The sequence below is a fragment of the Larus michahellis genome, chromosome 10, assembly GCF_964199755.1.
Source record: "Larus michahellis chromosome 10, bLarMic1.1, whole genome shotgun sequence".
NCBI classification, from domain to species: domain Eukaryota; kingdom Metazoa; phylum Chordata; class Aves; order Charadriiformes; family Laridae; genus Larus; species Larus michahellis.
The window spans coordinates 24,210,971-24,225,121 of NC_133905.1; the positions used below are offsets into that span (position 1 = coordinate 24,210,971).

The 14,151-nt window shown below is 43.0% G+C and overlaps 1 protein-coding gene across 27 annotated transcripts in view; it reads right to left on the reverse strand.

The window, feature by feature from the left end:
- Positions 1–14,151, reverse strand: part of WNK2 (WNK lysine deficient protein kinase 2) — a 123,583-nt gene that overhangs the window by 60,761 nt on the left and 48,671 nt on the right. For all 27 annotated transcript variants that reach the window (XM_074602985.1, XM_074602984.1, XM_074602977.1 and 24 more), the window contains exons 5-7: positions 12,990–13,147; positions 3,160–3,248; positions 2,134–2,353 (exon numbers count right to left, since the gene is read on the reverse strand). In XM_074602985.1, coding sequence (XP_074459086.1) covers positions 2,134–2,353; positions 3,160–3,248; positions 12,990–13,147 — 467 coding nt within the window. The remainder of the gene's footprint in view (positions 1–2,133; positions 2,354–3,159; positions 3,249–12,989; positions 13,148–14,151) is intronic.

Consider the following 14,151-nt stretch of genomic DNA (forward strand, 5'->3'; position numbering starts at 1 on the left):
GACCAGGCTTTCTCAGAATTCAACTGCTCTACAGATAAAATGGAAATTCCTCTTTGTGCTGTTTGTTTGCGTGATCTCCTCCAGCACAGGGTACGAATTTTAGTTTAGTAATGACCTACCACAGATGTGTCTCCTCTCCCTACATTCTTAACACGCGCATCCTACAGATTTGGAAGCACTTACAGACATGGAGGAAAGCTACAGGTTTTCCTTCTTTGCTCTTGCCCAAACACGAGACAGTTCTACAGCTTAGATTTTCACTGTTTAAAATTAATAGGTGCAAAGCAATTTAAAACACAGCTGCAGATGGATATGGGTATTTTCCACTGCCTATGGCCTCGGACCTTACTGACATTCCCGAACAGATGATCCGGCAAATGCTAACGATGGAGGGGAGTTACTTGAGAGAAGAACCACACAGGTCCAGAGAACCTTGTTACAGTATAAACTAACGTGCCCAGTAGATTCTTCATGCCAAAGCTTAACGGGAAGGCACTGAAAAGCTGCCACATTAGCAATTTTTTAAAAAACAATTCTTATTCCTGCAGCTGTATATAGAGAATGGTTACAGTTTAATGAAGACGTGCCATTTTACAGTACCCACTGGCTGTGAAACGTAACTTAGGTTGCAGACCCACCAGAACGTTTGGAGTTCCTTTTGCCCACATTGTTTGGACGGGCTGGAATGCCTGACTACTGAAAACCCATCAATAACGATAAATAATTCCCTATACTCAAAAGGTCTCCTGCATTCTTCTCTTCCACAGCACATAAAGCAACACGAAGTGATGAAAGCTCACATCTTTGGCGTTCCACAATTCATAAGGGCTACAAAAAGACATTTAGAAATGAATGCCCCTCTTCGCTCCCCCGCCCCCCCGACAGTTTCAGTGTGAAAGCGTTTCATAACACAGGTTTTAAAATAGTTTGCTAAGGGAACAGTATCACAGTAGTTTGGGAGTGACCTTTTTAAGTATACTTTTTATGAGAATTATTTCCTCTTCAAAGCAAAACACAACTATGGGCTACAGAACTTCAAAACTCCAGACATATTTAAGTGTAAAATATAACGGCAAGTAACTGCACTAGAGCAACTTTTAAATGAACTGAGTTCTGTAACAATATATTGCTTGAAAAATATTGGACCTAATGCAAACTAACGGCAAGAAGACGGAGGAGCCTGAATTTCTCAGGCTAAATTTGGAGTACGTGGTGACGAGTCCAAGCACCGTAAGGCAACATTGCCAAAATGTTCTCCTAAGCAGAACAGGAGTGGTGATGACAACATCATTAAATGGGAGCCCTTGGGATTTAGGATATAATAGGAACATTTCTGCAAGCACAAGAAAATTCAGGCCCCTGACTAAGTGCTTACTGATTCTATGTTTCCATGACGTTAGAAAACCTAAAAACTGCAGTAAAGGCATCACTAAAACACCAATTCAAGGACTATACAGTGAAACAATACAAAAAAAAAAGAAAACCTACAAAATAGGTTTTCTAACAAAACCCCACAAGTTATAAAGAAACAGAAATTCACCAAGTTAAAACTTATCTGTCAAAAAATCCAAAGCTTATTCCTAACTCGGTGCAGTGGGCCCAAATCTAGGCTCTGTCTACGTTTGGGGATAGAGTGGCTGACCACAGCCTTTCCTCATCTACATCCCTCCTAAGTAACAGGACAAAAAAAGATGGAAAGAAGTGTTTTGAAGAATTCAGTGCAGAATATTTTGCGATCAAAGTTTTCTAATTTATCTCAGGCTGCTGTCTGAAACTAAGGAGATTCCAAAGAAATTTAAGGACATTCAACAGCTAACAGAAACTGGCAAAAGAGTTCTCAAAATATAACAGCAGAAGAGACCTCCTCTGTGGTCCCTGAGCTATTTGAAATGCCATGTCATGCATCTGTGTTCATACTTGGCAAACAATATTTTTCAGCTATTAATTCTTCTCCGTTTACCCCTTTTTGTAGCATTCACCCTAAAATCAATGCAAACTGCTTAAACCAGACACCTGGAATGATTTAAAGGGAAGCTACTTTACCAGACTCGTTCCTGCTCTCCTTTGAGATTTATGCACTACTTTTTATATATATATATATATGTACACATTTTTGTCAGAAGTTTATTTTACCATTTCTTGTGCAACATCATCAGGAGTTTCCTTCTCCAGATCAAAAGTAAACTCAATGGCTCCATTATCTTTGGGTTTTCCTTTCAGTTTCTTAGGATCTTCCACCCAGAGTCTTAAGGCAATAGAGGATTTCCTACCATGGTCTTCTTCTGCAAGTTCCACTCTTACCCCAGTATCTTCAGCAAAAAAGGCATGGCTTAATAAATCTTTAATTTCATATCTGCAATGGATATAGAGAACATTCAAATACTCAAGCACCTTCAAAGAAGTTTGTGACAAAAAACTGCTGTTAAAAGTGAAAACATTTACAGTATGTTTGGTCTTCATCCATAACGAATTTGTGTTCTTAGCAAAAAGACACAGCATTCCCGGTGTTACTGAGGACTGCTGAAAAACCAGTGTCTCCTATTTCACAAAGCTTCAGCAATATTCATACACCGTAAGCACGTACAGAAGTGCAGATCATAGCTTTGCTCAACTTTTCTTGAGTATCTGAGCTTAACAAGTACGAAAAAAGAGGTTCCCTCCAGGGAGTCAGTTGAGGTCCCTAAAAACTGTATTTGTGAAAAGTCATGAAATAGAGAACAGTAGACACACTCATCTAGGAGAGGCCAGTATAAGAAGATTTTCAAACCGAAGCTGGAAACAAGGCACAATTTGTCTCTGTATCCAGAGGCTGAGCCAACGGAATCTGCTCTAACAGCTTGTCGTGAATCTACCATGTCGCGTTCATGGTCGACCTCCACCGCACAGAACCTCCTGGGCCAGATTTTACAGACAGCTGTGCCAGAACATGCTAGAACCGAGCTCACATGTCTGCAATGATGCAGATATTCTTTGAATATTCTATTTGATATTCTTTGAAGCTGAGAGGTCAAGAGACAACACCAACAGCATTTATTCAATTACCCTGACGTTATATGGCAGATATATCCAGAGGCCCGAAAAGACCCAAAAATCTATAGACAGCTTTGAAATCCCCGCGTACGCATTATTTAATAAAAAACTTGATTATTTGAAACAAACCTTTCTTCTTTATTTTTGCAAATGCACTCTCCAATTATCTCCTTAATTTCAGGATCAGTAACTTTCTCGAAGCTTGCTGGCTTTATACCCTAAAACGATAAAGGAAAAAACAACTTAGTTTGAAAAAGAATTACATTCTATCTCTTAATTAAGGACATTTTTCCTACATTTGACCGTCAATTCAACCCTTGGGGTAACTAAAGTTGTTAGTCTTAATGCAAAGCTGAATTGAAGATTTAGGGCTGCCATATTTCTAAGTACCATTGCACTTCCAAATAATCACGCTAGTTTGTACGTGACTCAGCCATACCTGGGGCAAGTCCCCCTTTTTCTTCACTAACCTTTGCAAACCTTACCTTTATATCCAGTGGACTCCAAAGTCAATATTCAAGACAGAGCAGATTCTACATTTTCAAAATAACTCTTTTCTGAAATTATTCCTTTTTTTTTTTTTTGCCTCAACCCTCAACACACTAAGTGAATAAAGACAAATAATCACGTTTTTCTTCAGAGAGCCAGTTTCAAGAACGAGTTAAAAATACTTTGGAATATTCCATATTCCCGTATCCCACAAATCTTTTGTTTTTCTATGTCCCCAACAGCCCCGCTCCCCCAAAAGACCATCAAAACAAGGAGGGGAGCAGAAGAATACGCCCAACAGCTCTGTGTTGCTCTTGCGTTTCCCCAGCACGTTGTTAGAATCCCACTGGGAATGAGTGGCAGCGCAGGTGTAACCTATAAATCAAGTCAAATTTCTGTCAAATGTTAACATTTGGACTGGAAACAGCGCTCAGTTGTAGCTTTGGAACAGCAAACCCTACGAGCAGGGCCCTTCAAGGGGAAAACTCAACCGTTCATTGCAGGAGAAAACTCAGAGAAGCGGAACCGGCTGCTCCACAAGGGGGGCTCTGCCTCGGTGTAGGCGCAGGAGGAACAGTTTGGGGATGTTTTATGAAGATGGAGAGGATTTAAAAGAAACACACGCACTTCTCAGGCAGTCACAGGTCCTCTCTCCCAACTTTCTAAGATTTCAGGACCAAGCTCTTAACTCAGTATGATCGTATGCAGCCTCTTAATTAAAATCGCATACATCTTACCAACATAAAGAGAGAGTGCGGGAGGAGGAGTGTGCAAGTTCTCAGGCTGAAATAACAGTTTACACATTATGTCATCTTTCCATACACGTAACCATGATGCGCTACACGAGTCATTCCTGGTACCACCGGAGCAGTTCACACACACGCGGAGCGGGGCATTTCCAGAGCCCAGGCTGACAGTTTCTTCTGATCCCGGGCTGCAGACAGGGAGGAAGGGATGTTCCGTCAGGAACGGCCGTCGTTTCCAGCGAGGCCACCCTGCTGCTCTCCCTGTCGAACAACGTCGGAGCAACTAACAGATACCCTCCGTCTCTAACGCGGGTAACTCATTCCATTCACTTCAGCAGAAGATTTCCTGCAAATACTTTTCATGGATATATTCAGCTATAGACAAGAGTGCAATGCATGAAGTTACCCTTTTTATTTCTGATGTTCAGCTTAAATCACAAAAAAAACTACTCCTTTTTAAAAACACGTGACATTTCTACCTGCTAAAACAAGATATGGATGAAAGTTTGACAAAAAAATTAATTTGGGAACAGATTCTGCAGTTACTTAAGGACCTAAGTATTTCCAATGACTCTAATAATCAGAATAAAAAGAAAACATTATTTCCTTTATCTAAAGAGCCCAGAATCTGATTAAGAACATAACTGAATGGGATTTGGACATCTAACTCCATTCAAATCCTTTTAAAGTTTCACCCAGAAATAACAGTAAATAATGGATCACGCAGCGGCGGACAAGGACGCCTGAAGTCCTAAGGGTGGACTTTTGGCTCACCTGATGCTGCCTTGGGTAAATAAAAAAAAACAAAAACGAAAATAGGTATTTCAAAAAGTGTCTGCAAGTACTTCACTGAATTTAGTCTTGAATAAATTTTATGGATGAATTTCAGTGAGGGCTGGCACCTCTCTGAATATTCCAGCAGCAGATTATATTTTTTATCTTTTTATTAACATTATCATTTTATTAACAATGCCATTCAAGCCTCAGATTCGACTTTAAACTTGGATTTATTTATTTATTTCAGGTCGACCACTCCCTGTTTGTCTGAAATCTTGAAAGTGAAATATGTAATTCATAAATTTTGGGGGGAAAAAAAAAAAAGACAGAGTAGTCATACAAAGACGCAGCTTCCCAGTTCTGCCTCGGCAGAGAGCTGCTGAGATGCAAAAAACCCATTCCTGTGGGAACAAAACAAAATAATCCGCACACGTGGCTGGCTGGATGTGACCCACTAAAAAGAATTATTTGCTTAAGCGAACATAAATCTTACTTATGAGATGAGGGTTCAAATTTTGTATATTAGAAAAACGTGTCAAAACGATAGGGAGCGTCTAGCCTACCAAAGCCCAGGCTTGCTCAAAACACGCAAAAGCACACCAGTGTGTCAGGAGTTTTTCCTCAAGAGAGCTGCCATACCTAAATTAGAAATGAAAGAAAACAAAAAAGTACCAAAAGACATCTTCAGCATGAATCTTCTGCATACTCTAACACGCCCTACAGCTACAGGAGCCTGTCGCGCTCTCAGATGGGGAGGAGTATGAAGAAAGCTTCGGTAATTCACAACAGAAAGCAATAGGACAAATCTCCCCATTTTCAACCACTCCAGTTTGCTACAGGAAACCATGGATTTCCATCTTAGTGACACTTATCAGGAAGAATGGGTAATAAAGACCATCCTCTGCCATAGCTTAACGTTTACTAAAAAATATCCCACAAACGTGCACCAGTAACAATTTAACTGGGGGGGGAACCACAAACAAACGCCTTAAAACCACACCAAAAAACCCCAACAGAGCAGTAGAGGCAACTGTCACCACACCACCTGAAGAGCTTTCAGCTACCGAGAGAAATACATCGCGCACATATCTATGCGCTCAAGGGAACCTTGAGGGTATCTTAACACAAACTGAACACGAGACACAGAAATGGAACAAGACATATCACAGTATCTCTCTATTTAATTTTACGTTCTAGAATTCACAAAAAAAAAATCATCGTTTACATGGTTCAACAGGAACTCTGACGCAACTGGAATGGAGCAAGGCAGGACACATGGGCCTCTAGAAATTAGGTTTGCCTGAAAGTGGTCCTTTTGAGAGATAACCTCTATTTTTGACCTTACAAATTGCTTCCCCACCACCACCAAAAAAAAAAGCGCAACTCCCCCAAACACCGTTTCCCTTTCAACATCTTTGGAAGGCACACTGACTCCTCTCCGAACGTCTACTGTGTTAATCTACTGAACAGCTAAGCTATGAATAGATGGCTAAAACAAACAAGGACAAAATACGCAGAGTGAAGTACTGAACAGAAGCGCTTCGCCAAAGTGTTTTCTCAACGCCCGTATGCTATAGAATGCTTCTGCTCCTCACTCTTCATTAAAGCTTCCAAGGCCATCTAATTGTAGTGTCGCAGACCCTCCCTACAGCCCCGTGCCTGCGGCCTACGAGCCTCCCGACAACGACGAAGCAGGCTTAGGCAAAACACAGGTTTCTATTTGCAATCAAAGGACTCATCTCGCTCATTTATACAAAAGCCATCTGGCATTTCTGAGCATCCCCTAGGAAAACACAGCACCAAAATTCAAAGTATATTAGCTAAGGAATTATCCCTGGCAGTTGGAAAACGGTACAGCTGTCTTGTAAACAAAAGTAAATTCAACACCGCTATGTCTGAAACGCAGGGCTAACTGGTTGCTATGAGGTGCACGGGGGTATTTTTGTGCAAATTCTTTAAATGCATATATATGTATATAAAAAAAATACACGAGAGCAAAATGAGAGAAGATAAAATAATTTCCCTTTCAAAAAACTTAGTGTCTTGAACGGGATGATTTACTTTGAATTCCCCATCACCACTTGGTCTCCTCACCTTCTTTCTGAAGTGACTGGGTTTGAAATACGTGGCACTCCAGCGCATGATATCTGAGTCTACAGTCAGGCACGTACAGGAAAACACAATTTTAACCGTTTTGTTGGGGACACACACACACACAAAAAGGTGAAGCTTGTTTTTCAGAGGTCTAAGAGTAGCCACTTGTCCTTTTTCCATCAGCAAAGTGCACTTTTGAAAGAGTAACACACAACGCCTTCTAAAACGCACGGCGTATGGCAGAAGAGTCAACGTTAAGTCTGACTGACCCCAGTCAGCCAGTAATTGCTCTGAAGGCTTTCCTTTCACCCGGGAGGTGCCCGCCTAGTCTAGATATAGTCTGCTCTGGACTGAAACTCCACCTTCTACCTGAAGGTAGTCTCTAGACTCAGGTAGTTCTTAGAAAAGGAAAAAAAAAAACTTCCAAAAAAAGCAGAAACCATGTTTCCAACTGAAATTCCACCCTACCACGGGCTCTCTGAGGTCAATAAAGTGGAGGAGCAGCTCTCCGTTTTGCCAGGGTTTTGTTCCACGACATTCAGCAGCGAGATCGCCGTATGCAATTATAAACTCATCTCTATTTCACTCCAAAATAGTACTTAATCCTAATGCTAATCTAAGAAGATTATCTGCAGACCTAAGAAGATATCTGAAACACACAAAAAGTCAATGCAGTGACATTCATAACGTTATTTGGCTGTTGTTGCCGTGCTACAGCTACAGAATTTATTCTCTCTGTACGAGCAATATAAAATATAGCCTATGGATGCCAAGAAAACATTCAATGCATTTATGAAAAAGAAACAGTATGAAAACTTAAAATACAAACCCTGAGCACTCTAAACATGTGGGTTGTTTTAAAGCACGGGTTTGTGCTGCTAAACCCAACGAGGTCACCACGAAGCCCCGGCAGATACAGCCGGTCTGCTGGGCATTCAGCAGTGCATCGGTAAGAAAACATTGGCCTGGAGCTGCACGGGAAGGTCACGGACCCTGGTGTTTCATCACTAGATACGCCTATTGTCTACATCAAAATCAGTTGGCAGAAAGATTAAACACACACAAAAAAAATCTGACTAAGAAAAACCATCAAGTTATGCATGAAAAATGAGATTATGGCATCAGAATGAAGGCCACTGCAAATATGCTGACCAGGAAATCACTTCAAAGCCGTAAATGTGGCCTGGACCTGTCACTTGAAAAAAATAAGTATTTTCTATTTATGTTACATATCCACTTTTTTTTATGCTTACACTTTGTAATTCAGGCTGAAAGGGAAGAGAGAGAGGTGACAAGTCCTAACAAGCACGTGAGCCTCTCCGTACCTTTGGGAAATGGCTGCCACTGTATCCTGGACTATTACAGACATACAGTTACACATATCCGCAAACACGAGGGGAGAACTAAAGCAGCAATTAAGCCATGAGAATATGGTCGGGCAGAATAAAAGGTCACAGAAATAAGTATAATAAACATGCGTAATGATCCAGACACGCATAATGTCTGAACGTAATATCTTAAAGCAAAATAGTAATGTCTCCGAAAGGAAATGTTTCTATTTTCCATATCAATAAGGACTACCTGTGCGCGCGACAAACAGCCAGGACTTCAAATGCACCTGACGTCCTATTAGCCAGCAAGAGTTTGACAGGTTGTTGTTGGGACACAGAGCAGAAACACTTGGAAAATATTGTAACGGCAAAACCAGAGTAACGCACCGACCATGCTGGGCAGAGGCATCACGCAGCCCGGCGTAACCCAAAGTAAGGTCAGAGGCAGTCTAAAGAATAAGGTGGTCACTGTGCCTTCGCTAGCAAGCAATCGCTTGCTTGATGCAAACACAAGCGACCAACTCCAACCCCTTTAGATGTTACTAGCACCTCCACCGGTTGCCACCACAATGCTGAACCCAAGGCGGGAAAAGGCAGTTCTTTTATATTTTGAAAATAAAAGCATCAGGAAACCAGACACAGCAATCACTTTTTTACATTACATTGACCCTCAGTTTAAAACATAAAAAATAGTCTTTGCAAGTCCAGTGGGGGAAAAAAAAGTTTCGTCAGAAATTAAGTAAATTTCTCACTGACAGGCTGAAATACGTGACAGCATTCAGGAGCGCTGCACCCTTGATCCCCTCCGTCTGGAAGGTCGGGGCCACCTTCTGCTCCAGTGAGAACCCCCAACCTCATCTAACGCTGGGAAGAAAACAGCATAATTCAGCCTCTTGGGTTTGGTCGACACTCCATTTCTGCATTGTATTTCAGTCTAGTAAAACCCCACGCTAGCAGTAGCTGCTGTACGACCAACCCTAACGCGTCATGAAAAGTGATTTTGAAGTTTTTTCGCCTGAAAGTCGTCATTGCCCCAGCTAACGGGGCAGAGCCTGCCATTAGGTGATGGCTCGACAATCAGAGGGACCCCCCACCCTCAGTGCCTACGTCTTGACAGCAGCATCTTCCCTCGCCGCGCGCCATTGGGCAACTCACGCAGATGGAAGCGCGATCCCTTGCTGTCGCCAGCTCTTCCACGAATGCAGCTCCTCCAGAGAAGCTGTTGAGCCCACGAGAGAGGTTCCTTCTGGGACCAAGGTTCCCCCCCAGAGCACCCGCTGCTCCTCTGGCACCCTCACCAAGAGGTCCACCCCCTGCTCCTCCTCCTCTCTGACAGTTCATGCAGCTCATGGCATGCGACAGGGCTTTTTCCCTCTCCACTGGGAGCTGGTTAACCCTTTCCTTGGAACGACAGTAATGCCAATTTTTCCATCTAAGGAATCCCACTGCCTTTCCTCCCACCGCTGCCGCCCAAGGTCTGCTGAAAATAGCAGTAAACCCACCCTCCGTGTCTGCACCTGATGCTTCTGCACCCGCTTTCCCTGCTAGACAGCTCTGCTTCAAAAATACCCCTTACAAGTTAATGCAGTGACCTTTCAGCAGCTCCTCCACCATTACCTGCTCTTCGTGATAAGGACTGTTTTCCATCTCTCTAAAGTTGCTAGTACAAAACCAGTTTTACGAAGTTATACTAATTTACTGTACAATCCTCAGCTACGTAAAGGTTATTGCCACAGAAAATTCGTTGGCTCAGGCTTTCATCAGTGTTTAGAAAAAATGACTACTTAGGTCTGCAAATTGAAATGTAACATCTAATTAGGAATCCTCCGATTAATCATTATTCTTTGCCATCTTGGATATTGCTTTGACAAATGAGGCTTAGGAGTCTTACGAAGTCTTAATTACCAATATTCCAGATGGCTAAGAGCTGTACGCAGAGTTTCTCTGGGTATGTGGAGCAATGGAAGACATCGATATTATCTGTGGCTCCAAACGCATGCTCACGTACCCAGGTCGCCATAACATCAGCTAGCTGTGATGGCAGCTCCTCACACAAATGGGACACACTGCTCACGCAACGCCTGTCCAGGGCGGCAGGGAAGACCCCCTCCGCTTCTCAGGAAAGCCATTCAGTCCCTAGGGATACAAGACCAGGATCGCATTCAGGAGACAAGGCCCTAGAGCCTAAGATTAGGGGAGACTCCCGTTGCTACCACCTGAAGCTTTAGAGCCCGAGGAGATGCCTCCAAAGCTACCTACAAAGACAGCGTGTAGAGCACATCCAAAGGACTACATCCTGAATGAAGCCAATGAGCCACTGTGCCAAATAAAATAAACTTTTCCTTGTAGGGGAGGAGTGAGTGGAATAACAATGCGATAAAGCACCGTGGAATATTGATGTGGAACAAGAGGCCATCCTCCTAAGCATTTAGGCAAGGATTTGAACCACCAAGCCCATTTTGCTCCTTTGAGAAGACGTAGCACGCGTTTCCAGCCAGCCCGTGGTGCAGAGCGCAGTGGCCAGCAGCCAGTGGACCAGCAGAGCCACCTCTGCACACACTCCCTGTCCCCCACACCTCAGGGAGCTGCTCCAGCCGTAGCGATGATGCTAACCGCACTGCTGAGCGGCTTCTGGTGCCATTTGCTTTAATTATTTCCAAGTAGCTACGGGCTGAAAGCAACGCTCCAAGAAGAGTTAAACTACCAGAAATCAGCACTGCAGTCCATTGGGAAACATCCGTCTTTACCAAGCTACGAATGTCAGCTCGCAACAGTTTATACAAAAATAGGATAAAGCATCTTCCCCCTCTTCAGATGTGCCCTCCTGCTTTCAGAAAGTCATGGCATGGCTCTCATTTCCAGCAGGGACATCCTCCAGCGTCATGCGATGCTGTCTTCAGCTTTTAAACACAGACTCCTGGATCATTTGCACCACCCCCTGCCCCTTCCACCAAGGCAGCACCATCACGGCTGGGTAGCACAGGAGCGCCAACTTCTCAGCATCCCAGTCTTCAGTGGTGGAAAAAGACAGATATTGAACACTACAAACTATACCTATAAAAAATTAAGTCGCACAGAAACCCGCCATCTGGCACATGCGAGTGGCTGGGTGCCTGCTGAAACCGTCTCTACATGCAGTGTGAGAGACCAGCATCCCGCAAATCCAAAAATGCCATTTTGACCTTGCACAGTGTTTGCTGACTGCAGGACTTCACAGAGCCAGGCTTGTACTTGCCCGATTCACTAAACCTCTTGGAGAAGTCTCAAGTACCTTTCAAAATCAACCAGTTATTATTAAGTTCCATTTGGGAAGACTCTTGCTCATAACAAGCAGTTGGATAAGAGGAATACAAACCAGTTTTTGGACCACACTTTTGTAGACTGAGAGATGGATCCGCTCAGTATATCTACTATGTAAGCTTAACTACTCTTTCTACCTTACAGGACAAAGAAATAAAAGCAACCTTATCTGTGGCTAATTTAGTGCCGCTTTCTGCCGAGGATTACCCGCTTCACATCCCGAGTGTGTGGACTGCATCTCTCGGTGGTGCACGAGGGCCAAACCCCACAGCTCTCTATCTTCCCCTGTAGCAACCAGACGGAAAGTACCTGGGACAATCTCTGACAAACCAGCCCGCTGAACATAATCTACCCCTAAAAAAAACCTCCCGAAACTCTTGGTTTCACTTAACCGAGTAGAACAGCATATAACCACAGCTGCCAAAGCCTTTGGCAAGTCTCGTTTCTCCGCAGTCAGTGATTTGCAATCTGACAGCATTTTACAGACTAAGGAGGTTTTTTTCAGGCATTCGCCATCCAATTCATGTGGACAAATACATTTATCATCTGGGGGTGAGAGTGCTGGAGAGGGCATTTTATTCAGTATAGAGATTATTTTAGCTTGGCTTCTCCTGCAGCCTAACCTCACCTGAAAATGCAGCAGACCCATTTCCACGGTTCCTGGCTGGGGATTGCCCGGCCTCGCAGAACTCAAAACGCAGATATAAAGCTCCTCAGGCTGACTACAAAAGTAGACATTGCTATCTTTTCCCATTTATATCTTTCAGGTAATTTGTTACATATAGAAACAGAGAGAATCTGTGCTGGAAATCTGAATCCGACATCCTCCATCGTGTGAGGAAGTATTCAGGCTGCAACTTAAAAGTTAATTCTTTTAGTTTTGCGGGAAACATGATTAAGTCAGAGGAGTCCCCATTTAGGAGGCAAGACTAGAGTTAAGATTTTTCCCTGCTCATTCTTCCCAAGTTTTATATATTTTTCGCTGATAGAGACAAACTCAGCAACAAAGATTACCGACAATATTTTATGCGGCTGCAGTACAGTGAAAGACAATCCAGCCGCGGAACTGCAGGCTTACAAATAAACCTGCGACAGGTCTGCATAACCCAGAGCTCAGATACCTCGGCTTCTACAACACGCTACACACTCAGCGCCTCCTCAAAATCCATTTTTGAACCTTCAAATCACAAAATCCCAATATAAATTAAGGAGGTTTACTCACACAGGTTACTTTCCGGTAAATTTGAGCAGCATTCTGGCATTCTGAGTAAGGGTATTCTGAGGTAGCCATTTCCAACATGCACATTCCAAAAGCATAGACGTCCACGGATTCATCGTAGTGTTCCTCATACATTTCCGGGGCCATAAATTCTGGTGTACCTACACAGACGCGCACAAAAAGAACGTAAATTTTTGATAAAGTCTAAATGGCTTTAACCACAATCTTTTTCGCCTGTAAGCAGCGTGCCCGTTATAGCTGGGTGCCTGCAAGCTTATTTCAAAAGAGGGAAATAACTAGAATAAGCTCAAGCATCCTCCAGGGAAGAAGCTCAAAGTCAACACACACTTACATATCCACGGTGTATATACAATAGTACACATGGTAACAATACAAGGGGGAAGAGAGAGAAAGAGGGGGAAAAAAAAAAAAGAGAGAAAATGAAAAAAAAAAAAAGGAAAAACCTTCAACATTTCAAAAATGAACAAGAGAATGAGATACAGCACATTGCCTGACCATACTGGAAGTCATGAAATGTTTGCTTTTCCTGGGTGGAGAGGGGGATGTGTACAGGCTTGTGGAGGCAGAAAGGAGAGAAGAAACGAGAACCTTCACTCTTGTTTTTATCAAGGCAAATTTGCATTTTTTTTTTTCCCCCTCCGGAGATACGTAACAAGCAGCCAGCAGACAGACAGCGCTTTGAAAGCAAGCAGTATCACAAGTCACCGACAAAGTCACACACAAAACATTAAACATAACTCTGTCACTGGTTTAGTGGGACAAATCAATGAGGCTACTCGGAGAATCAGGTCCTACTCACCAGGCATTAGGGTGTCAGAAATCTGATGCAACTGGATAAACGTTAAGGGAAGCGCTGCACTTACTGCTGCGTAAGGGGAAGTTGCACCTTTATGACAAGTGGCGAATTACAACGTTTGCACATTTGCACAGCAAACCACTCTGAAAAGCGTGGTCTTACAAAGCAAAAAGGGAAAAAATTAACACTTCGATAATTTATTCCAGGAACTGTATCTCCTACCGCAATTTATGCCTAGGAGTCAAGAGTAATTTATTTCCTTTTTACACTTCGAAAAGATGAAGGGAGAGAGATCAATGCCGTCATGTGTTGTGGGAGAGGACCAACAAGCTGCAGGCACCGGGATAT